General features: G+C 41.3%; 1 protein-coding gene across 3 annotated transcripts in view; it reads left to right on the forward strand.

Moving 5' to 3' along the window:
• Nucleotides 1-24,464, forward strand: part of RASGRF2 (Ras protein specific guanine nucleotide releasing factor 2) — a 239,691-nt gene that overhangs the window by 130,212 nt on the left and 85,015 nt on the right. For 2 of the 3 annotated variants that reach the window (XM_007079978.2, XM_042989311.1), the window contains exons 14-17: nt 1,248-1,496; nt 2,125-2,513; nt 8,665-8,790; nt 11,465-11,554. In XM_007079978.2, coding sequence (XP_007080040.2) covers nt 1,248-1,496; nt 2,125-2,513; nt 8,665-8,790; nt 11,465-11,554 — 854 coding nt within the window. The remainder of the gene's footprint in view (nt 1-1,247; nt 1,497-2,124; nt 2,514-8,664; nt 8,791-11,464; nt 11,555-24,464) is intronic. The other variant, XM_042989305.1, reaches the window with a different exon arrangement.

Genomic DNA, 24,464 nt, shown 5'->3' on the forward strand with positions numbered 1-24,464 from the left:
CCAGGAAGAATGAAATGAATTAAGCATTCAGTTCAGGAAGTTACAAAAAAAAAAGAAAAGAAAAAATAAGCTGTTAAGAAAGTGTGGGAAGAAAATAATTAAGAACAGACACAAATACATTAAAATATAGAAAAACAGTAGAACTGGTCAAAAAGCCAGTTCTAAAGGGAAAAATACCTAATAATGTAATCTGTTGGTCAGTTTAGTTAAGAAAAATGGGGGGAAGCACAAATGCACAAAATTAGAAGTGAGGAAAAAAATAACCACAGATATAGCAGTGTTATCTGTGTCTCCCTCCCCCCTTCTATCGGTCTGTGGGAAGAACGTCCCCCATGACTTAGTTTTCAGCACACTTCTGATATTCTGATTTAAGGGTATAAGCAATGCTCCTCCTATATAGGGCTTTTGGCTTCATTTCTCTAATAAAACTTGATTGAACTAGGGAGAAAGGTGAAAGCAGAATATACCACCCCAAAACATGCTACTTGGGCATATTGACTGAGCTGTACACTTGAAAAATAGCAAATGCAGGGAACTCTGACCTCTTCTTATTTGCGTAAAGACAGATCCTCCAAAAGGCACTCAATTGTCGTAAATCCCCTCCCTGAGAATTTCATCAACCAGGGAGGATTGACTTTTATTATAGGGGAGGAGACAAGGAGTCAATATCACACCTAGATGAACTGTCCCCAACTATCCTACCTCCCATCTAGTCTCCTAAGGGCCCATTCATCTTTCCTAAAAATCATTTACTCTCCCCTAAGAGGCCTACACCTCCCCCACCCCACCCCCCAACCTTTTCCCTATTAAGACGGTATTTAAACCTGAAGTCTAAGCCACCTCTGGAGTTGCTCATTTTTTCCCGGTATCTCCCATGTGTACGTGAGGTATGCATGTTAATAAACTTCTGTTTGTTTTTCTCTTGCTAACTTGTCTTTTATTACAAGCGGTTCAGCCAAGAACTCAGAAAGGTTGAGGAAAAAATATTTTTCTTCCCCTGCAGAAGCAGTCCACAGAGTGAAATGAGTTATTATTACCTTCTCCACAATTAATTCTGACCTTTCTAAATTATAATGGCATATTTGATGTTTTTATAGCCCTGCCTATGTAATAAGTCACATCAATGTATTTTATCAACTACAACGGGAAGCCCACATACGTGTGTGTGTTTCCGAATACGGAAATACTCAGTGGCTGAGAGGAAGCCATGTCCTGGTTTTGTTCTTATGTTCCTGCTTTGTGTGTAGGTCTGATGCCCGTCTTCATAAAGATGACACCGACATTTGCTTTAGTAAAACACTCAACTCCTGCAAAGTGCCCCAGATCCGCTATGCCAGCGTGGAGCGCCTTCTGGAGCGGCTGACAGACTTGCGGTTTCTTAGTATTGATTTCCTCAATACCTTTCTGCACACCTATCGTATTTTCACTACGGCAGCTGTGGTGCTGGCGAAACTTTCCGACATATACAAGAGGCCTTTTACCTCCATCCCCGTCAGGTAGGCCCAGGATTTGCCTGTCCTGAAAGTTTGCCCCCTGGTCCCTGGATCTCCGTGCAGATGAGCAGTTGCTCTGCAGAGCAGGATTGTCTTGCCTGGGAACTTACATGCCCCACCTGTAGCAGGGGTGGGTGGAGGTCACAGAGAGTTCTCCAGGGACGAAGTTGAGAACCCTAAATTCCCTGTCATCTTTGCCGGCTCTGTGATTACTTGGAAGCTAACTCCATTGTTTTAGGCTTTCCTATTTTTTTAATTTTTTTTTTTTTTAACAGTCGTGCTTTTCAAACTTTAACATGCATAAGAATCACCCAGGGGTCTTATTAAACTGCAGGCTGTGAGTTAGCATGTCTAGAGCAGAGCCTGAGTTCTGCATTTCTAACAAGCTCCCCAGAGATACCAGTGCTACTTATCTTTGGACCACAGTTTGGTAGCAAGGGATTAGTCAAGGCCTAAAAAAGTGTCTGTCTTCCTTTGCCAAATGTGTGGTATATAGGTAGTGTTAAATGAAGACAACAGAAGTGCCATGATGTTGTGGCCTTTTAATGTAGAGAGTATGTTCTTAAATAACATCAGGGGAATCGTTTTCACTTGGCTACAATCTGTTAATAGCTTCTGCTCTTATTTTTAGGTCATTAGAATTGTTTTTCGCTACCAGCCAGAACAGTAGAGGTGAACATTTGGTAGATGGCAAATCCCCACGCCTGTGTCGCAAATTCTCTTCCCCACCACCACTGGCTGTGTCCAGGACGTCCTCCCCAGTGAGGGCCAGAAAGCTGTCCTTGACTTCTCCATTGAACTCAAGGATAGGAGCATTGGACCTGACCACCTGCTCAGCGTCCAGCAGCCCTACCACCACCCACAGCCCTGCTGCATCCCCACCGCCGCACACTGGTAAAGTACCGTTGGATCTTAGCAGAGGCCTTCCTTCTCCAGAACAAAGCCCGGGATCTGTAGAAGAGCATGTAGATAATCCCCGCGTGGATCTGTGTAACAAGCTAAAACGAAGTATTCAAAGAGGTATTATCCAGCTGCCACACCCCGTGTTTGCTGGCCACCTGCTCCCCCACCATTCCTTCTGGAACCCTAGATCCCTTTCTTTTTAGCCCTCCCACCTCCCTGTAGAAAGTAGAATGAATACAATGGCTAGTTAGAAGAGAAATTCCTGTAAGTCACTCTAGCTTGTATGGAAAAGAGAGCAACTTAAGCTTGTCCTGAGATCTTCTACAGTAAAAGGCTAATTATAGTCAGTTGTGTATAGAAGAACACCATTATCTGAATGGTGTTATTGGAACATTCTTCATGGAATTTGATTAAGGCTGGTTGGATAAAGAGCCTAACATGATACTCTGTGTAGAGGTGAATGGTGGGCACTCTGTTCTTTGAGCTTGGGCCTTCCAGAGCCTTCTGCTCCAGTGTCTGCCTTGAATATCTGTACAGCTTCCAGCCTCCCCTGCTAAGGATGACCCAGCCTGGAAACATTAAGATGGCTTCTTTGGTTTAGTTATCAAGGCAGTGCTTCATATTACAATAGGGATATAGGGAGAGAAATAAAATATGAGACAGTGTTCACGGTCCATGACAGCCAAAATGTGTGTGTGTTTTTTTTTTTAAGTGAATTAGATGATATGTTTTCCTGATTAAATTCTCTAATGATTTTCTATGGTACTTAGATTAAAGTACATTCTCCCTCACAAGGCCTCCAGATCCTATGAGACTTGGATCGTCTCTCTCTCCAACCCCTGTTCCTATAATGCTCCCTCATCTACTAGGATATAGTCACATGGATTTTCTTTTTGTGTCTCAGTAACACATCAATCATCTCTGCCTCAGGGACTTTGCACATGATTTTCCCTCTGCCTGGACAGTCTTTCTCCATGTAAGCTCCATAAGATCAGCAAGTTGTCTGTCTTGTTCATCTCTGTACTCTCATTGCCTTGGCCAGTGCCTAGCTGGTAGTAAATTTTTGTTAAATGAATGAACCAAGCAAAACATTCAGTGAACTAAGAGTCCTGTGTTATGTCACCTTACCTTCTGCAGCTTGGTACATGTAGGGGTCAGAGGAAGTGATCCTTGTTGCTTTTAGTGTTTCTGTGATGAAAATAAAAAAGGTTTCATAGCCAATTAGCAAACAGCTTTTTGTTTTCTGAATAACTTATTTCTTTACTGATAACTTAAAAAAAATTGGGCATTTAATCTAAGATCACAAATTTCAAGGAGGATCACACAGATGGAAGCATAAACCCTTGCTTTTCAACCAGCTTAAAGCTTCCAAGTACTTCTTAGCTCAGATAATTTAAAAATAAGCTTCCTGAGTGAAGTACTTAATGGAATTTTAACTGGATGGTTGTCATCATCAAAAGTAACACCCTCTTAAACAAGAAATTCTTTAAATTGACAAGTTAGCAACTAAGGAGGAGGAAAGAAGGAAGATAATTAAAAAGTCATTAGAACAACAAGCTTTGGTAGAATCATGATGGATTCTTCTCAGGAATAATGAGGCAGCGCATAAACTGACAAGTGCATCTGGGGTTTGATCCAGCCTCAGTGCTTGGGAACCTCTGTGGAGAGTGTGACTGAAGGAAATTTATCACAGACCTGGGCAGGGTGCCCTGGGAAGTACAGGAGTTTTCCAGAATATGGGAAGTTCTGTTCCTTCCTTTATTGGATTGCAGTAAATAGGAGAGGAGAAGTTTGGGGCTAAGTCTGGATTCTTGTGTTATTTTGAGTGAGGAGAGCTTTAGGAATAAGCATGTTAGTGTCAGACATTCATGGATCTGAGGCTGATCTAAATACGTGCCATTGTTCTAGAGGTCTTCAGTCAAGCTGCCCACTGCCTGCTGTGGTTAATCCTTCCAGTTTAACTTGTTGCCCACAGACTGTGACATTGTTCCCCGACTTCCCTATTCTGGTCTTCAGAGCCCAAGCCCAGGGTGTGTAGTGATGGTCCAGTGTCATATAAAACCTGTTTGCCCTACTGTCTAGGATGGAAGTGTGGTTACTGGTAGGAATTAGCAGTTTTTCCCCTGGATCAAGTTAGACTCAGGGAGACCAAGATAAATGAGAAAGAACTGGATCAAGTTCCTGAGGAAGGACACTGACAAAGTCTGCAGAGGCTGGTCAGTGCAGATGTTGGACCAAGGTACGATCATTGTTGACACAGCTAGTGGCAGCTGGAGAGCTTGTCATGTGGCAGCAATGATCATTTATGACCAGTGGCCGAAAGTGGAGGACGCCTATGAAGAATGGTGTGGTAAAAACATTAGGTTCTTTCCCACATTAGAAAAATAGCTGAGGGCTTAATGCCCCTATTTTCACTGGATTTCCCCCAAACAAATGATTTGTAGTTAGATTTTTCAGGAGTTAGTTTATCCACGTGGTTCGTGAGTTAGAAATGTCTCATTGTTAAGTGCAGAGCTGCTCTCTGGGTGATGGGGAGGTTCCAGGACTGCATCACGTGGGGCCCATAGCACTTGATGAAGTGCCCTGCAGCCAGCCTCTCCTCCAGAGAAGTCAGCTCCTCTCCCCTCTGTGTTTCTTGCTCACATCCGCTACTTGTGCACCCCCTTATCACTCTGATCGCCCTCCATTCCTTTCACGCCACTTCTTTACATCTTTATTTCTTTTCCCTTTCTGTAGCTGCCTTCTGATTGCTCTTAATGTATTTACTTCCTATGTTGTTCCCACTTGTTCCTAGTAAGTAGTTAAGGTGGTAGTTCAAACAGGAACATGGTACAGCTGGATTAAAAATAAAATGGGTAGGAAAATCAAGCAATGAAGAAAATTGGATGAAGCCAAGGGTATGGTTGTTGAACAGTGAACACAACACTGTGGTCTTCTGCAGTTCCTAGAGTTGCTCTGATTTTGGTTCTGAAAGTAATCAATTACGTGATTCGTATTGAAACCTAAGAATAGACTGGTGTACAGGCACATTTTTTCTTGCTACTGGGACTGGAGAACAGTGTATCCTGTGCATTCCCATAAAGGAAACACTGTGAGTAGAAAGCTCAGAATTAACACTGGAGGCCAGGCAGCTCTGTGGCATTTTTCTGAAGAGGTGAAACAAAAGAATCATAGACTTAGATTTTTCTTTTATTTTGTATTGGTAAGTGGACAATATTGGCCATGAATAGCCCCAAGAAAGTCATGGATAAAATGCTTTACTTCAGAGGCACCTGGGTGGCTCAGTTGGTTAAGGGACTCTCGATTTTGGATCAGGTCATGATCTCACGGTTCACGGAATCGAACCCCAAATCGGGCTCCGTGCTCACATAGTGGAGCCTGCTTGACATTCTCTGTCTCCCTCTCTCTCTGCCCCTCCCTTCCTCAAAATAAATAAGTTTAAAAATGCTTTACTTCAGCATCAGTCTGACACGTTCTGTGTGTGTGTGTTGTGTGTGTGTGTGTGTGTGTGTGTGTGTGTGTGTGTGTGTGTGTATAGGATGTCTTTAGAAGCCAAGAATGCTGCTGTGTTAACTCCGCTGTCTAGTCTTGAAAATTCTAATTGGCAAAGAAAAGGGAGACACTGATCTGTCTTTAATTTGAAAGATGTTTGCATGTGCTCTGCATAATGTTAACACTTAAAACAGTTGGCAAACTTGAATAAGAATCTCATGCCAACAGTTTATACATTTTTGGCTTTTCACTTCAGGATACAACTCCATACAACCTCATTCCGTAATACAGCTTCCTCCATTAGGTCCCTACTGAGGCCATAGGTCTCTCTCACTAGATCAGCTAGACAGTTTTGGGGTATACCGCTTGAAAAATGCAAGTGACTTTTGTCTGGTTTTATTGCCATTGCAATGATAATGCCAACCTCACAGTATTTCCTGGCAAGAGAACTTCAAATGACATGAAGGGAAAGAAGAGAAATAGGAACTGTCCTTCAAAGTGAGCAAGACGATGAACTTCAGAGGGAAAAATAATGCACTTTATTTTCCCCCCAACCCAGTCCTCAGATCTTATTACCTGTTAGTGCCCTCCTTTCTTCCTATCAGGCAGTCCCCACCATATTCTACCCTCGCTTTTTCTACAAAGTGCATATATTAGCCCAACTAACATCTGTATTCCGCTTGATGGTGGGATCTCAACAAAAATCAGAGCAGGGGCAGGCACAGAGGGAAAGGTCACAGGACTGCTCACTGTGTTTGGGATTCTTACCCACCAGCGTGCACTTGGGTCACGGCTGTGCAACCTAGTGTCGAAGTTTGCGGAGCAGTCCGCATCGCTAGTGTCTGTTTCTGTGTTCTTAGCTTGAAAATTGCCTGCCTGTGGGCTGAAAGTGCTCCCAATTTTAGCATTTGTTTTGAGCCCACATCTGCCTACTCGTCTTGAAAGCAAAGCTGTTTGCATGGAACTTGATTGAAAGTGAACATGCCAGAAGGAAATGCTTCTTTCCCCCACCCTGCTGGCATGGATTCTTCTCTCTGTAGCTGCCTGTTTGCTTACAGTGTTATTCTTTGCTTTCCTCCTCTTTCAGGGCATAGTCGAAGCCTGACCATCTCTCTCACTGGGAAGTTTTTTGGGTTCAGTATAGCTGACTAAATGATTTTTTCATTTGCCTCAGAGGAGTGAATGGTTGAATCAGACCAAGGACACGTATTTGATATTCTGCTTGCTCTTGCAAAACAGATGCCTTCCATTACTGAATTTTGAGGGAGTTATTTAGAAAATAATAAAACTCACAGCTAAGCACTGATTTTTTGTCTGTATCCTGCATCATTGCCAGCTTTACTGTAATTATGTCATTCAGGGAAAGAGCCTAAGCATTTCCCTTCCCTGGCCCCTTTCTGTTTCAAAAGAACAGAACTGTGGTCGTATTTCCAAAGAAGTAAATCATGTGCAAGAAGTCGTTAGGGATTTTAGAAGGGTTTATTGAGTGAAATCCTGAATGGAATGGCAGAGGGAGCTGAGTTGAGAACAGTCCTGCTGATGGGGGGGGGGGCGGGGAGGGGGAATGATGTGAAGTTAGTGGAGGTGACACAGCTCTTAGTGGTTACCGAAAAGCCCAAGGAAGCAGAAATACAGAAGTTGCTGGAAATTTTTGAAATTTTTGTAGTGCTTTTCCATGAAAGAACATCCACAAAGTTGTAGTTTTACCTGGTTAATAAGCCAGTGGGAGGGATACAGAAACATCATCAGTAATAGCCTAATGTGACCCTAGAATGATGTGCCTTTTATTCAGAGGATCTTAGCTGCAGTGAAAAGGCTCAAATGATCTTTAACTCTCCCCACAGTTCATTCTAAAAATTTCCACTTGCCTCCTGTTGACCACTAGGTTTAGATTGGGGGTATCCAATGGAACTTTCTGGGGGGACGGAAATGCTCTATATCTATGTCGTCCAGTACCATAGCCACCAGCCACATGTACTGAGCACTTAGAGTATGGCTGGTGCAAGTAAGGAGCTGAAATAGTAATGTAACTTCAGTTAATTTTGATTTAAATTTACCCAGACACACTTAGCTAGTGCTAACATATTGGACAGTGCAGCTCTCAATCCTTAGGAGTCCCCAGAGCTTCTTGGGAGCCACATTGGTAGAGATTCAAATTTTAGTTGGCTTAAGGGGGCAACCCAAGCAAAGAATTAGATGAAGTCCCAATTTTGATCCCAGTCTGATACACAATCTGGAAAAGTCCCTCTTCCCCCACTCTTCTGGAAGGCAGGGAACCCACAAGATATCCCCCATTTTTTAATGTTTACATTTATTTATTTATTTATTTATTTATTTATTTATTTATTTAATTTTTGAGAGAGGGGGAGACAGAGGATCCCAAACATGCTCTTCACTAACAGTGGGGCTTGAACTTACAAACTGAGAGATCATGACCTGAGCTGAAGTCAGACACTTAACCCACTGAGCCTCCCAGGTGTCCTTCCCCTGGTCTTTTTAACATCCACTGTTGTGTTGGATGGAAAGGACTGGGTAGGGTCAGCCAGGTTCAGCAGGGTCAGCAAGACAGGAATAGAGAAGACACTGCATTTAGATTTAGTGACATTAGCACTCTGCCAGGAGGAATGACTTGATTTCATATTAAAGCCCTTTTAAAATGTAGACTAATCCAAAAGGCTGTTCTCCATAACGAACCTTTGTGTTTCTGTGCATAACCCTGACAAGGAGGTCTTGAATTCACGGCCTTCTTGTTAACATTCATGCTATTTTCAAGCAGCTGTCCTAGAATCTGCACCAGTGGACCGAGCAGGAGTGGAAAGCTCCTCGGTGGCGGACAGCTCAGAACTTTCACCTTGCCGGTCACCCTCAACTCCTCAGCACCTCCGCTATCGTCAGCCTGTAGGTGAGCTCAGAAAGGGGGCTTGGAAATATAAAAGTGAAAGATGATTTCTAGCTTCTAACTTTTTCTTTCGCCTTACTGTTTCACTCCCAAAATATTTTTTTAGTCTCAGTTATGAAAATTCATTGGAAGCAAACAATGTCAGTGTCAAGTAGTGGAGTAATAGATAATTAGAGAATATGTCATTAGTATAACTAATACTGACTTGACCCCATTATGGCATTGCACTGTGTCTGGAGTAACATGAATCAAGAGGCTTGTCCTTAGGTGATAGCTAGTTGAAGAGTCTCCATGTTGGTTTTATCAAAATGTTCCCAGAACCCTGATACCTTGTCATAAATCCCAGTGTACTCTAGATTAAATAGGCTCACCTGGGGCACCACAATTCGTGGGAGACCTTATTAAGGTCCAGTTGCATGGGACCCTAATTATCATTATTATTCACGTGGTAGAACCTGGTATATTTTCTATAGTTACGAAAATTATAAAGCGTCTCCCATAATTTGTTTTAGAACATACCAAATGTCCTCTAATTGGAAGACAAATTGTCAGACCAAAAGGTAGAAATCTTTTCTCTCTCCATTGTTTAAATAAAAAAATTCAAAAAATAGTGGATTTTTGAAACGTTTTGCAGTGGCTTGCCATTAGGGTATGCATTCAAATAATGTTTTCCTATTAAGAGTTACAAACTTTACACACGTTTTAAACCTTAGAAATACTTAAAAACAAATTAAGTATATGTTAATCCTTACATTTTTCTTTACTAATAAAAGAAAACAACAGTTGTTTTTGAAATGCTTCCTTCTTTCTCCTCAAGTCAGTTATTTCAAGCTGGAAGAGAAAACTATTCAGTTATGGAACAAGATTCACCCCAAGTAATCCAAGTAAAATGTAGACATTTTTTGACTTTCATACTTCTGCATATGCTCCAAATGGCCATTTCATTTGTAACCTTGGCCATGGGGTAGAAGCTGTGGTCATTGCCATCGGATCTAAGAGAGGCTAACCTGGGTCAGGCTGTTGTCAGAAGACTTGCCCAGAAGGATACCAGCCCTTGGGGAGTGGACTGATTTCAGACTTCTGATCAATCATGGGTTACCCTGGCATTTGAATGGTTCTGGTAAATGAAGGTGGCAAGCAAGACTTCCCTGGTCTACTATGGAGTTAGCCAAATCTCTTTACTACTCTTAGAGCTTTGGTCAGTCCAGGCCTTGGCAACTTTGTTGCTACATGGGACAGACCCCCTTTTGAGTTCATGGTAACCTGGAAGAGTTTGGGGTCAAAGCCCATGGAAGCAAAATTCTACCAAGGCAAGAGATAAATGCTCTTCACCTGGTCACTATTATCAGGGCTCTATTTTGTAGTCCCTTTTTATATATTTATTTTTGTATATAAGGTTTTGTAATTTATATAAGCAGTATTTGTAAATCCTATCTTGACTTAAACTGTCTTTTCTTTCTTCTCTGATATGACTAAATTTCACAGACATAGGACCATAGGAAGGAAGCTGAAATCTGTGATAAAATAGAAGATCCAAATAGGGACAGTATCACACATTTTCTTAGTGTGTAGCTGAAATTTTGCCTGTTCATCTGTCCTCTTGCCACCTTACTCTACAAATATTTAAAGTCTACTGCTAAAGGAGTGGGTAGAGCTGTTCTTTCTCCTTGGCTGTATTAAGCAGCTCTTTTCTTCTCTTATTTATTTATTTTAAGCATGGGTACATCACTTTAGGGACAAACTAATAAAAACCCTTCAAGTCAGAATCACAGGGAACTATTTTCACTAAAAGCCTGAATGAGGAAGAACAGTGAGGTTGGCATGAGCATTATCAGATCCTGTGTGTAAAATATCTAAGGAGGGAAGGGACTGCAAACAGGTGCTCAGAGCATCCTTTGATTTTAGAATTCATCCTAACTTTACAGGTGTTTTGAGAAGAAAACTCTACTGGTAATATGATGTAGGACATTTTTAAAAAATATTTTTATATTGAGGTATAATTCACATACCACAAAGTTCACCCTTTTAAAGTATACAGTAAAGTGGTTTTTATTTATCCACAAGATGGGGGTGGCCATCACCACTGTCTCGCTCCAGAGCATTTGTATCACCCCAAAAAGAAACCCTGTACCCATTAGCAGTCTCTCCCCACTCCCATCTCCCCCTAGCCTCTGGCAACCACTAATCTACTTTCTGTCTCTATGGATTTACCTGTTCCAAACATTTCATATGGATAGAATCATAGAAGACATGACTTTTTGTGATTGACTTCTTTCACTTAGCGTAATGTTTTCATGGACCATTCATGTTGTAATATGCATCAGAACTTCATTCCTTTTTGTAGCCCAGTAATATTCCCTTGTATTGATATAGCACATTTGGTTTATCCATTTGATGGTTGATGGACATTTGGGTATTTGTACTTTTGGGCTATTAAGAATAATGCTGCTGGGGATATTCATGTATAAGTTTTTGTTTGGATATGTTTTCACTTCTCTTGGGTATATATCTAGAGTGGAATGACCAATGTAAAATCTTGTTATTTTCCTATTAACAAGGACAGTACAGAGCATTTGGCTCAAGCCTTCATCCAGTGCAGGAATGAAAATGAGAATTTTTATTATCGAATATGATCTATCTGCCTCACCGTGCCATTTCCATTCTTTTAAATAACCAGGACAGACGGCTGACAACTCTCACTGCTCAGTTTCGCCTGCTTCTGCCTTTGCAATTGCCACAGCGGCTGCAGGACACGGGAGTCCACCAGGTGAGTAGGGGCGAGCAGCCAGGTACACACTCACAGCAATGTGTATTAAATCACTGGTCTTTGCCTGCCAGTGTGTTGGTGATACACCCCCCAGCTCATCGAGAATGCAGATTCCCAGCTCCCATTCTCAGTGCATCAGACTGTCTTTTATGTATTTATTATTTGTTTATTTACTTATTTTTAACTTTCTTGTTTGTAGTTGACACACAATGTTATACTAGTTTCAGGTGTACAACCTAGCGATTCAACATCTATACGTTATGCTGTGCTCACCATAAGTGTAGCTACCATATTATTGACTGTATTCCCTATGCTGCGCCTTTTATTCTCATGACTTACTCATTTCATAGCCGAAACTTAAATCTCCCTCTCCCTTTCGCCCACAGAGTATCTTGTAAATAAGCACCGTCGGGGCGCCTGGGTAGCTCAGTCGGTTGGGCGTCCGATTTCGGCTCAGGTCATGATCTCATGGTCCGTGGGTTCGAGCCCCGCGTCGGGCTCTGTGCTGACAGCTCAGAGCCTGGAGCCTGCTTCGGATTCTGTGTCTCCCTCTCTCTCTGCTCCTCCCCTGTTCACGCTCTGTCTCTCTCTGTCTCAAAAAAAATGTTAAAAAAAAATTAAAAAAAAATAAATAAATAAGCACCATCAGGTGAGTCTCACACAGGTGGTGTGGGGGGATACTATAAAGAACTGTATCACAGAAGGATGTGTTATTTCTCCCATGTTGTTTTCTGGAGTTCTCTAACCTTTTTAGCCAAATTACCAGGCACAAGTGTTTCCTTTTTAATTGAGTACAATGCTAAAAGCATATGCAAGGTGGGAGGGAAGGCTTGTGGAGGGAAGGAAGATGGAGGGGCTATTGCTTTAGCTGACTCATAATTCACTTCCAGTAGCTTTACGATGCTTTCTGAATTCTCTTGGTTAATTTTCCAGGTAATGAAGTAGTACTTAAAATGAAGGCACAGTATTTTAATAGATGAAAATTATAATTCATTATCTCTGTCTTCTTCTCTCATGTGCAAGAAGGACATTATGTTAAAACAAATCTTTATGTGGTTTCAACAGCCTTGTTGCTGTATCTTCATCTAAACTAACCCCATGGGTTCTAATCATCATGCTTTGTAGAACCATGAGTGAGGGTGTATTTTGTTAATTAGCCATTGTTCACCTACCCCAAAAGAGTCCATTTCTAAAGCCTATGAACCTGTATTCAACAATAGTAACTAGTAGGTACTATCTGTGTGACTTCTTTCTAAATTGAAAAACAGAGAGAGATGTTCTATAATGAACATGAAGTATATATATATATATATATATATATGTATATATATATATAATACATCATATATATATATATAAAATACATTATATATATATATATATATATATATATATATATATATATAATGGAAATCTTTGCAGATTAACCACATTCTGCCTCCAATATTTTGCCACACATGCTGCATTTGATGTGGTATGGAAAATTAGGGTGTTTTTTGCTCTGTTCTCAAAACTTTCTCCCAAAAGTCCCATCAACATAACACGAGACAGCCTGTAATGGTAATAGCACTGATATCTTGTCAATCCAGTTGACTTCTGTTGTTGACTCCATTCTGTAATAATGAACATTTTTTGGTGAAGTTATAAAGGAATCTTCATTATGCTCTCAGCAGAATTGCTTATCAACTGTGATTCGTTGAGACTTTCTCTTCTGTCTTTCATTATCACAAGCTAGTCTATCTTTGGAAAGAGCCTTCTCATAGGTTTCATAATTTCATGAAGGTTCATGAAGGAAAATAGTTTTTATGTTAATTTACAATGACCCTATTTCCGCATCTGCTGGAGGCTGGGTAGGGGAAGGTTTTTCTTTTTCACCTGGGATTGCAGCAAAAGTTCTAATGAGCTTTCAGAAATGGCTTTCTGACTTTGACTTGTCTGTGCATAATGGGCCAGAGTGTAAAGTAACCAAAACAACAAAGTCTTCCTCACCATTTGAACACTGCAGTTTCTGCTGCCCTTCTTCTTACTTCTCCCCTGGAACTGAAATAGCTTTAGGAAGAAAACTCTCTTCAGTGAGCCAGCTGAGGAGGGATGGATGGTGACTGACCACAGCCAGTGTGGCTAAGGGCAGGGTAGCCTGACCCTGAGTGAGCAAACTGCTTTTTTTATTATGGTGCTGCTGATGTTGCCTGTAATGTGATGGTGCCCCATAATTCAATTTTAGAAGTAAAGGAATTAAAGATTGGATTTGGCACTGTCTGTGGCCCTACTGTAAAGGTAGCACGTTGCACATGGGTCAGTTGCAATGGCTAATGGTGGTAAGAAAGGGGGTTTCTTCTGGAATGGAGGCCAGTATATTCCTGGGGCTCAGCCATTCCATGGATCCCCATAGGGGATTCCTGGAGAACTCGACAGAAGGGCTGGTTGCACAGGTGGCTGGGGAAGGTGGACTGGGAGCAGAAACAGGGAGGTGTGAAGGCAAAGATCTAGACTTCCTGACAAGCCAGGGAGAGTATTAACTGCCCTGTGAAGGGCTAGACCCAGATGTTCAGGTGTTCACGGGAAGGGAGTGTTAGATAGTGGTTAACTCCCAAACCAGACTTTGTGCCCACCCTCTGATTCAGGAATCGCCATCCCAGATTCACTCTAGAACCTAAGGAGTCACCAAGGCAAGCAGAAGGAGAGATTGTGTAAGTGAACACTGTGCTTGCATCAGCCTTTACAGGCTCCTGTCTGCTTGTATACTATAATGTGGGTCCACCTGACCGTGCAGGTCTGCTGTGTCCCAGCCCATGGTAGGAAACAAGGTTCCGCCCAGTTAGGCCATGTGGTCTGCAGATTGGGCTTCCATGTTTCAGGCTGTCTTCAGGCTCCCTCCTTCTTTAATCCTCTCCCACATTCACACCCTCATCCCTACCCCCAACTCTGGGTTAGACCTGCCAATTAATGATTATGTTTTCAAATATTCACTCCAGGCATTTGCAGATTAAGCTGTTTCTCTTTAATTATTGCTTGGAAGGTTTTGCTACTTCATTAAAAGAAATTTCAAATTTAGCAAGAAAGTGGACAGAAATTTTTCTTTGTAAAGACACCAGACAAGCTGCACACGCTTGGCCCTAAAGGCAGAGAAAGATAATTTTATTTGTGGAAGATGGTCTGGGATCCACTCCCTGGGGTCTGAGCCTGCCTAATTTCCACATACAATGGGAAAAGCATGGATTTTACCCACTGCTTTATTTTAGTACCTAGAGTCCTACCCTCTCCAAAGATAGATAAGTCTCTCCTTCCATGTCATACCCTCTTTGCTTCTATTGGAGGTTCCTCATTGGAGATGAATGGCCCATTCTATGGGCGTGATTACAACCCTAAATCAATCCTTGTTAACTTCATATTATGAAGACTTAACAGCTTATTTAGCTCTTGCCTTCTGATTGGCAGCCAAGTTACATTGGGCCCACTTACGGCAGGATCTAGAATTTTGGGGCCTAACACTTATACAATTTATCTCAAGGAAAAGAATATAAAATCACAAGTACCAACCTTTAGGGCACCTCCCAGGGCTTTGGAAGAAAGCTCAGAAGCTTAAGCGTCATCGGCTTCCTGGTAAATCTGCTTATGAGTCCGCTCCAGGTCATTCTTGGAATTACAGCAGCTATAGGAAATTTTGCTCATTGGGGAGAGGGAATTGGGGGTAGGGGACCAGTCATCCTCAGTCAGTCAAATGAGTGCCCTGTCCTGGAGTGGAGCTTTAACTTTGTACAAGATCAAGACGAAGGGCAATCGACAAGGTCTTGTGTGCCACTACACTGGTTGCAATATGTATTTTAAGCATCTGCTCAAATTTAGAAGCTCTGCATTAAAGTAGAAACTAAACTGTGTGCATTTCAGATGGATGCTGATACAGGGAATCTGCAGGTGCAGTTTGGATATAGTGAAGATATGAATAGAAATGCAAATCCAATGAATACACATATCAAGGCACGTCACTGTGCTTACTACACACCTGAAGCTCTAGGGTTAATTATAGAGTTTATGAAATGATCTCAAATAACATATGGAAGTGTGAGGTGGGTTCTTTTTATGAGACTAGAAGTAATGGCAGTGGAGTTACCACAAGCAACTCTTGATTATCCAGGAGCAGATTATATGTTTTACCATTCTAGGCAAGTCAAGGTAAATTAACAAAATAGAGGAATGGTTGAATGTACTTGGAGAAAAATTAATGGCACAGTTACAATTGCTTAGGGAAATAGTGAGGTCTTTACCGGTGATTACTTGGTGCTTGTAAAGTAGATTATTCATAATCTGTTTTCTCTTCTGTCAGACCACTCAAGCCGGTGTAGTCAATAGTAGATAGTAGCAGGGAACTGCTGGAGTGTAGGAGGTGTGTTTATTCCTTCTCTGGTTACAGCATTCCCAATTTATTTCACCGAAGCTCTGACCCCTCTACACTATGTTATTTTCTCCTTATTTTTTAAATGTTTATTTATTTGTTTTTGAGAGAGAGCACGAGCAAGAGAGAGGCAGAGAGAGAGGGGGACAGGGGATCCGAAGCGGGCCTTGTGTTGATAGCAGAGAGCCCCCACGTGGGGCTCGAACTCACAAATTGGGAGATCATGACCCTAGCTGAGATCAAGAGTTAGACGCTTAACCTACTGAGCCACTCAGGTGCCCCCGTTATTTTCTCCGTAGATAAGACAGGAAGTGGGAGGGATACTCTTCCCCAAGCTGGGCAAGGCTTAGACAGTCTTTTTCCCTGGAGAGTGGATCTTTGTTACAGAGAAGGCTCTGGGCATATTTCACAACGGTGCTCTTCCCTCTTACCTACAAGAGCGAGAAGTAGTATGTGGGCCCCTCAGAATGTAGTCCCCAACAGTTCTACTCTTAGGCTGGTCCACATTCAGCCTCTAGCCGTTGAGCAAAATGACCATTTGCTGTTGCTGCCAGTTCATGGCTTTAGCGACTTCTACACCAGATAAGCAGATATCAGCAATATCTCTCGGGATGTACCTGTCCCTCCAGATTTGAGAGTGGTCATTTGTCCTACAGCCTCAATTTTCTGATGTGGCCAAGAAAAGTCATTGATTTTCAGTTCTGCCAGCTTTTCTTCTTGTAAGGACAGGTGTGTTAGCTTCTAAGTTCTTTACATGTCAGAGCTGAAATTGAAAGTCTCACTTGAAATTTTTATAGTGATTCTATTGATTCTGTAGGTCCATTTGGGGAGAATTGTCAATCTTAACAATATTTAGCCTTTTAATCTATGAATATGGAATGTCTTTTTATTTATTTAGATCTGTTCTCATTTCAGCATTGTTTTTTAATTTTTCAGCATATGTCTTGCATTTGTTTTGTTGCATTTATTCCTAAATATAAATGACTCTTTTTTTGTTTGTTAGTACCCCCCTGCCCCGCCCCATAGGAGGTATCATAGTTTGGGACATATTTTCCATTGTTTTGTGTTTTTCCAAAATATTTTAAAAAATATTTTTTCATTATTTCACCAAAGATAGATAGCTATTTGAAGTTTAGGGGTTAGAATGTATCTAATTTATATTTTTAAGTAAAACAGTATTATCACTATTATTAATGAAAAGTAAAGAGCTTTGACAAACCAAATTTAAATTAACCGTGATTCCAAGTCTAATTTTTTTTTTAATTTTTTTTTTTTAACGTTTATTTTTGAGACAGAGAGAGACAGAGCATGAACGGGGGAGGGGCAGACAGAGAGGGAGACACAGAATCGGAAGCAGGCTCCAGGCTCTGAGCCATTAGCCCAGAGCCCGACGCGGCTCGAACTCACGGTCTGTGAGATCATGACCTGAGCTGAAGTCGGACACTTAACCGACCGAGCCACCCAGGCACCCCTCCAAGTCTTATTTTTAAACACACACACTGCAGTGAGAGTTTTGAAACTGTGAAGTTACATCTTTAACTGTACCAGGCTGAAGAGCAGCTAGGAAGGCTCCTGTCAGGTGGTCACTGCATTCTTTTCCTGGAAAGATTCCCTACAGTAAGCTAGGTCACATGGAACACCTCCTCTGCTCATCATATGTCTTTGATACTCTTTCAAGCAGACCCAGATTCTTATTCCAGCTGGCCTGGGCACCCTCTTTCCTGACTGTGTCGCATTGCCAAGTTTACACTCTTTGTCCTGCCCTTTCCCGGGCTCCACGCAGACCATTCTCCTCTATTACTGTCTCTCCACTGCACAAGTACAATACGGTTGATTGTGCTTGTTCTCTTCTTTAATTCACTCACATTGCTTAATTGCCACTTGATTGCATTACGGTTTCATCCATTTTAGGGCCAGGCAGGTAACGGAAGGACGGGCTGGAGAGCTGATGCCATGCGTAGGGGGGACAGCCACCGCTCAGCTCCCCCCGATTTTGCCATGAGAGTACACAGACTAGGGCTGTCATATCTGTTTTCTTTCTCAAAGAAAAGCCAGAAATCTGGATATTTATGTGAAATCTGTTTTTAAACGCTAGAAGTGAATTCATACTTTAAAAGTACTGTCCAGGTCAAACAAAGTACTTCTGAGGACCATATTTGGCTGGGAACCACCAGTGTGTGACCTCAGATTTCCTGTAATCACTTACATCTGGAGTGTAGATTGACGGAGATAAGATTTCCTGAGACATGTCTACATACTAGCAATGGATTCCTGATCTTCTTAAGGACCCTCTCCCTGACCGTTTCCTATTCCTTTGGCCCAGCTGCTCTACAGGAAGTCCATCTCTTCTCCTCCACTTGACCACTTTGGCTTTTACTGGGTAATCTTATCTCGAAGATCTGAAGGATGCCTCATCATCACCCCCTCACCATAGAAGTAATAGCAGGTACCATTTTTCTCCATCTAGTTTTATAGATTTTAAAGCAAGTGTGAGACCCAGCGTGGTAGAGGGCTTGGCCCTGGTACTTGCACTTACTGAGAATGAGGCTCATTCAGATCTGTTCACTGTCAAGTTCCAGCTTTCCTTGTCCTTACGGTTCCTCTAATCCCACATCACATCTCCTTCAGAAAGAACAAGATCTTGGGAAACTTGAATTAATTAATGTTGTTACTGACTCTCCCTCCTGGCTTTGTCTGCAACACACCTGTTTCATCTTCCCACTGATAGGTGTGCTTGGCCCTCACCTGACAGGTTCAGCAGCTGGTGACTCCAGACAGATGAGCTCTGGTGACATTAGTCATCCATGGGTCAATTCTGACTTGGCCAGCCGTGGGCATTGAGGATCTGTGATTTCCTTCACAGGACTGCAGAAGCGAGGGCCTTAGTACAGTGATAGCATCTAGTCGGGGGAAGCGTTTATCTCTGAATTGAGAAGTGGATTAAATTTTCCAAAGATGTTGATTACCATGAATTAAGCGAATGTCACATACATACCCTGCTATCTGTAGTCTGGTTCAGGATTTGTGAGAACACTCAGCTCTGTTTAACTAGCTTATCTATTTATTGAGTGATCTTATAAGAAAGGCACAGGATGTGGGCTTTTTCCAGTGTCTGTTTTACAAGCTAAAACTGTAAATGCAGGCAGAAATCACAAATTGATTTCCTGTTTCTAACTCAGAAAGCTAATATCATGTAGATATTTCATTGCAGTGATTCTCAATGGAATGTGGGTAGGGTGGAACGAGAACAGTTAGGGACTTCTTTAAAATACCTTTATCCCCCTGAGGATTCTGATCGGCGTCCTCCCAGAGGCAGGCACTCCAAAGCAGATATTATTGATGGAAATGGGCTGCAATGTGAATTGTGTGAAAACTGAAATAAGGCTAAGAATAACTGCTCTTCTATTTGCCATCCTTGGAAAGACTGTGCTCACTTTCTTGATCTGATTCTCAGTCTCCCAGTGTCCTGTGTCCTGGTAATCAGGGCATCGAAGGAAACAGGCTGTCTATCTAACCCAAGTTAGCAACGGCGTTCAGAAATCTAAGGTCAGAATGCTGGCTGCATATAGTGTTTCTCATTTGGGGCTCTCCCCATCTTTTCATTTTCTGTGCAACACACCTTGTCAAAGTTCTTATTTATCTCCTCCTTTCCCTATTGTCCAATTGTCTTTTTTCTTTGGTATGTTCTCATCTCTTGGAGTTCTGCACTATTTCAAGGAGGTATGTTCTATTGCCAAGGCTGGCTAAATACTTTGTAGGGGCCAGTGCAATAAGAAAGTGCTGGTCCCCTTGTTTAAAAAACTATAAAGAATTTTAAGACAGTGATAGTTAAGCATTAAACCAAGTGTGGGCCCTTCTAAGCTTAGGGCACAATGCATTCCAGGTTTCAAACCATGAAGCCAGCCAGACTTGCATCCTGTAGGCTTGTCAGGAGTCTGATAGAATCTTAATGCTCAGGATATGCCCTTTAGTGCATTTCTAGGGTTATATCCTGGTTCTGTAGAGCTTCTCCACAGTGAAAAAGATACTAATAGTAAAGCAATCCTGTTTGTTTTGAAGGTGAAAAATCTTAGGTTGGAGGAGACTAATTAGAAAGAGACAAAAAAAATCTAAACCCAGGACTCCTGAATCTTTGAAGATTACAGATTTAAAAAAATTAACATACACTACAGTACTTTTAATAATGAGAGAATGTAATCTCTGATGAGTCAGAAATAATTTCACTAATGATGACTCAGTGATCATAAAACAAAAATAATCCTCATATAAAACTAAAACATTTTCTGGCTTCCTGGACCTTTTGGTTTTTTTTTTAACTTTTGTAATAAATGCAAGAAGGCAAATAATCAGTAATAGGCATGTCGACACTACAAAAAATTGGAAATCATTACTCTGTAAAGTTAAGAGTAGCAGTCCCAACAATATGTAATGAAAAGTGAAAATTTTCAGTGAACTTTCCTTTTTTTAATGTTTATTGCTATTTTTTGAGAGAGAGAGAGAGAAAAAGAGCATGAGTGAGTGAAGGGTGAAGAGAGAGGGGGAGACAGAATCTGAAGCAGCCTCCAACTCATGCAGGGCTTGAACTCCCAGACTTCAGGATCATGATCTGAGCCAAAGTCAGATGCTTAACTGAACAAGCCACCCAGGTGCCCCAGTGACTTTTCTACTGGGAGAAATAAGCAGTGATACTACTGTGGTTATGTAATATTGCATCAGCTCCATACATTAAGAAGGATGAGATAAGCTTTTAGTTACAACTTTTTTCAAAGTAGTATATCAGAGATTAAGTGTGGCAGTAGAAGTAACATATAGAAATGTCTGTTTGTGCACAGTTAATGGTGCAAGTCAGCACAGGTGAACTGAATCTTAAAGCTTCTAAAGTCTATGGTAAGAGAGGAATGGGCTTTTCATCTACCAGGAATATCCCCTGAGAGCACAGGTCCTGCATGTGTCCTAACCTTATGCAGCCCAAAGTGTCTGGTTCAGGTTGTTTCTCTTACCAGCATTTGTGGCCTCGAGCCTTACAATTGGTGGGAAGACCTGAAGAAGCAACTTGTTAGCATGTAATTAGTCTGTTTTATTGATTGTGAATCATTGTAATTGTGGATGGCTTTTGCAGAGCGTTCCCAAAGTCATACCCACATCTTGTAAACCCCTGTCTTAGGCTGCCCTCTTGGGCATTTCTATATACAAATTGAGTTAACATGACAGTAACAGCAACAATAAGGTTACATCATTCTATAGGGTATATATACGAAGCACTATTTTAAGCTTTACGGATATTAACTATATGTGAAATAGTTATTGGCATTATATTTTCTTGTCAATGGAGGAAATTAAGATACAGAGAGTTAAGCAAATTATCTAAGGTCACGTAGGTATTAAGTGACTGCTTTGAATCCTGTCATCTGGGGAATGAACAGAGGATGTACAGCATCAATTATCAATCCCAACCTCTGCCTTGAGTATATAGAGCAGGGCTGGAACTTCATTCTTTGGGTTTCTCCAGTGCCACCATTTTGTTTGGAGAAGGACATGAACATTTCTGTTGAGTGGTCTGGTGGTTTTAAAAATATGCCCCCCAGTTCTTTCAATACTGCTTCCTTCAAGAGGTGGAGTTTAATTTCTTCAACTTTTTATGTGGGTAGCACTCAGTCACTTGCTTTTAACAAATAAAATTAAGCAGAAGTGATCATGTTTGAATTTGACACCTAAATCATCAAAGGCACACTGACCTCTCTCTTGGTCATTCTCACTTAGATTGCTTGTTTGGGGGTGGCCGGGGTGGGGTGCAGGTAACCATCTTCCATGTCATGAGGAGAGGCCCATGAGGCTAGCAAGAAACTAGAAAGTAGGCCTCTGGCCAACAGCTGCATGAGTGGGCACGGACATAGATTTTCTAGCTCCTGTCGAGCCTTTAGATGAGTATAATCCTGGTGGTCATCTGGATGCAACCTCATGAGAAACCATGAGCCAGACTCACCCCTCTGAGCCATTTCTAAAACCTCATCCTGAGGAACCTATGTGACCATAAATGTGTTTGGAGTCTCTAAGTTATAGGGTAAGTTGTTGTGCAGCAATAGATAACTACAGGTAGTGTCATGGCCAGGTTATTCATAATCAAATTGAGTTTAAGGTGCATATTTTTATTGTGGAAAGAGAAGCATGTCTGGGCTATTCCCTGTGAGACGGAGCACCCTGGGCGTATTCCCTACCAAATATTTTGAAATTGAAGAATATATCTAAAGTTAACATGTAGCTTAAATCTACTTTATATTTCAAGATCTCTGAATAGTCTTTCTCTTCTCCCTTCACCTGTAGTGCTCTGAACTGAATAGACTGATTTTTCAACTGAGAGCTGAGAGCAGTTTGATTTTAACAACTGTTGCTTAGCAATAGGAAGGAATCTAATGGCTCTTCTGCAAACTGAAAGGAGCCTCCCTGTGTAGCTATTGTCTGTCTGTAATGCTGAATTTAAAATTGTAATTACCATTTCGAGATGAAATTGAAGCTGGCCTTTGTGACACATTACACCTACCCTAGCATCTCAGCTACCCAGGGAATTGTACTGCCCCAGTTTAAGGCCCTTCTGCAGAAGTGCTGGTCTCTTGGAATTATGGAGCATTTTAGAAGTGTCAGACAAAGCTCTGAATCAGAAGCTAGTAAACTCTGCACTGGTAGGTGGTTTGTATTCTCTATATACTGACTTTGTGATTCTAGGACCAAAAACTTGGCTCTTGAAATGTTGTGACTAGAAACCAGACCAATGATATTAGGGGAGGGGACTATGCAGGGATGGGGTTTCCAGACAAATTTTGGGGAGTAGGAGAGGGTGGGAAGTCTAGCTGCCATGTTTTTACTACCCAGCTCTGGTGGAAAGGCTCTTAGAAATGTCAGCTGCTTTGAATTTTTAAACAAAAGGTCTGAATCTAGTTGTTCATCAGAGAGGTTGGTATCGAGATTCAGAAATCTCTGCCTGGCTTGAAAATATTATTCTTTCCTGCTCTTTGGATTAAATGATGCACAAGTTTATTTGATTTTATTTAATCTTCAGTTAGTTCTCTAGATCTTTGTGTGTACGCTCTGTGCCATTCCAGGTACTATGGAAAGATAAAAATGAAGTATGAGGCATTTTTTCTACTTTCTAAATACTGACGATCCAGTTGAGGAGATTAGATGAATAGGCGTGAAATAAATCTCAAATGATCAAGATGGAAATGCCAGGTAACTGATAATAATCAGTATAATTATCTGCCATGTTGTAAAACTTTGGACTTGGAAACCAAGAGAAAATGTCACAGTAGCAAAATAACAAGACTTCAATGCATGACCCTGAAAGAGGAGGTTAATATAGTTTCAGAGTATTTCATACATCCTTCAAATTAGTTAGATCTCTATGAAAATAGTTGTGTTTTTTTTTAACTTGGAGACAGTTTTTTCCTCTGGATCTGCAATTATTCTTTATGGGCACAGGCTCCCTGGTGTGTGTGATAGTCTTAGGAATTTAGCTGGGATTAGATTAAGTGAAGGCAGCATCTGTCATATTTGACTTAATTAATATTGCCACAATTTCTCCACGGGCATCATAATGAGAAGTGGTGAAAGACCTACACTGAAGCAAATTATATTTAAGTGGCTTCAAAAATCAGGTGCCATAAACTTACAGAAGACCCCAAATAGACTAGTAGAAATAGAGTAAAATAATAGTATTGGTGTGTGTGTGTGTGTGTGTGTGTGTGTGTGCATTTTAAATAAATGTAACAGATAGTTGTGGGGGGCTAAATGTCTCCTTGTTCAGATATTACTGGATCATCAGCTGTAAGGAGTCTGAGGGTAGGTATTCAAAGATAGTTTAGCATTTGAGTGGCAACATTGCCTATAATCCTCCTTCTCTTCAGAGTTTTCTTTGTCTTGCATCTAATTTTCAAGATCTTGTACACAATTCAGAACTAATTCAAAATAGTGGTAGAGCATTTGGGATAAATCTTCATCTGGCAAATAATGTTATGTCATATCCCTTGGTTGCTGTGGATCGTGCTGTGGATCATGCATAACACAAACCACAGTCCCCTCAAGAGGCAGGCGCCCAAAAGCAAATCGTTTTAGCAAAGGCTGGTATCTGCTGCCTCCACGAATTTACCTTCCTCAATGCAGTGTTAAAGATTTGTCAGTGATGTCCTCACTTCCTTTTTTCTATCCTAGCATTATGGGTTTAGAAAGACAGTCCTATACCTTATGATTCCAAAGCCCTTTCATAAGTAATGACATGTGTGTCCACCACAGCAAGTCTGGGAAGGGGGAAGGCAGATACAAATTCCTCTTCTGTGTATAATGAAACAGGCTGAACAAGGTAAAGTGACTTACTCATAGGCAGTTATAAATTCCGGAAATAGGACTCGAGTCCAGTTCTCTGGACTCCTAGTCCAGGGCTCATTCTATTAAACCTGGTTGCTTTTGTAAAGTATTTCAGAACCATGTACCTCTGATATTTTCAAGAGACAGTTAAACAATTGATAG

The sequence above is a fragment of the Panthera tigris genome, chromosome A1 (genome assembly GCF_018350195.1).
Source record: "Panthera tigris isolate Pti1 chromosome A1, P.tigris_Pti1_mat1.1, whole genome shotgun sequence".
NCBI classification, from domain to species: domain Eukaryota; kingdom Metazoa; phylum Chordata; class Mammalia; order Carnivora; family Felidae; genus Panthera; species Panthera tigris.